The following is a 456-nucleotide window of genomic DNA, read 5'->3' as shown; positions in this document are numbered from 1 at the left end:
CTTTTGTCTCTTCTTAATAAGGACACTACCACTATATCACCAACTTAGATTGATTATAAAAATCTAAATCATTTATATCCAGCCATAACATTTGATCGAAGAATGAAAGCAGTGGCCTGTATTAAAAACACACAATCACAAACCTCTTCAGAAGACTGCTCTGTTCTCCTCCTGTTGCTCCATCAGCACCTTCTCTCTCTCTCGTAAGCACTGGTGCTGGCTGAGCTGGGGTTGGGATGACACGATTGGCTCGGCCACTCGCTCCACCACTTCTGACAGTGGGCACTTCTGGTTCAACAGGTGGCTTCTTAATAACTGGTCTGTTCTTGGCAGCACGTTTGATACGCTCTTCAAGTAAGCTCATATCTTTGTCCGACAGCTAGAGGGAAGATACATGTACATATAAATATACATGTCAAAGTAACAATTCCTTACTAGATTATCAAGAATGAGGCA

The 456-nt window shown here is 42.1% G+C and overlaps 1 protein-coding gene across 1 annotated transcript in view; it reads right to left on the bottom strand.

Moving 5' to 3' along the window:
• LOC119586930 (cytoskeleton-associated protein 5-like) overlaps positions 1-456 on the bottom strand; it is a gene marked incomplete in the record, with an annotated part of 31,731 nt that overhangs the window by 7,300 nt on the left and 23,975 nt on the right. Inside the window, 1 exon segment of the mRNA XM_037935662.1 lies at positions 144-379. Within this exon segment, the coding sequence (XP_037791590.1) occupies positions 144-379 (236 nt within the window).

Source organism: Penaeus monodon, chromosome 22 (assembly GCF_015228065.2).
Source record: "Penaeus monodon isolate SGIC_2016 chromosome 22, NSTDA_Pmon_1, whole genome shotgun sequence".
Taxonomy (NCBI): domain Eukaryota; kingdom Metazoa; phylum Arthropoda; class Malacostraca; order Decapoda; family Penaeidae; genus Penaeus; species Penaeus monodon.
Note: the sequence above shows the minus strand (reverse complement) of the source record. Positions and strands in the feature narration are given on the sequence as shown.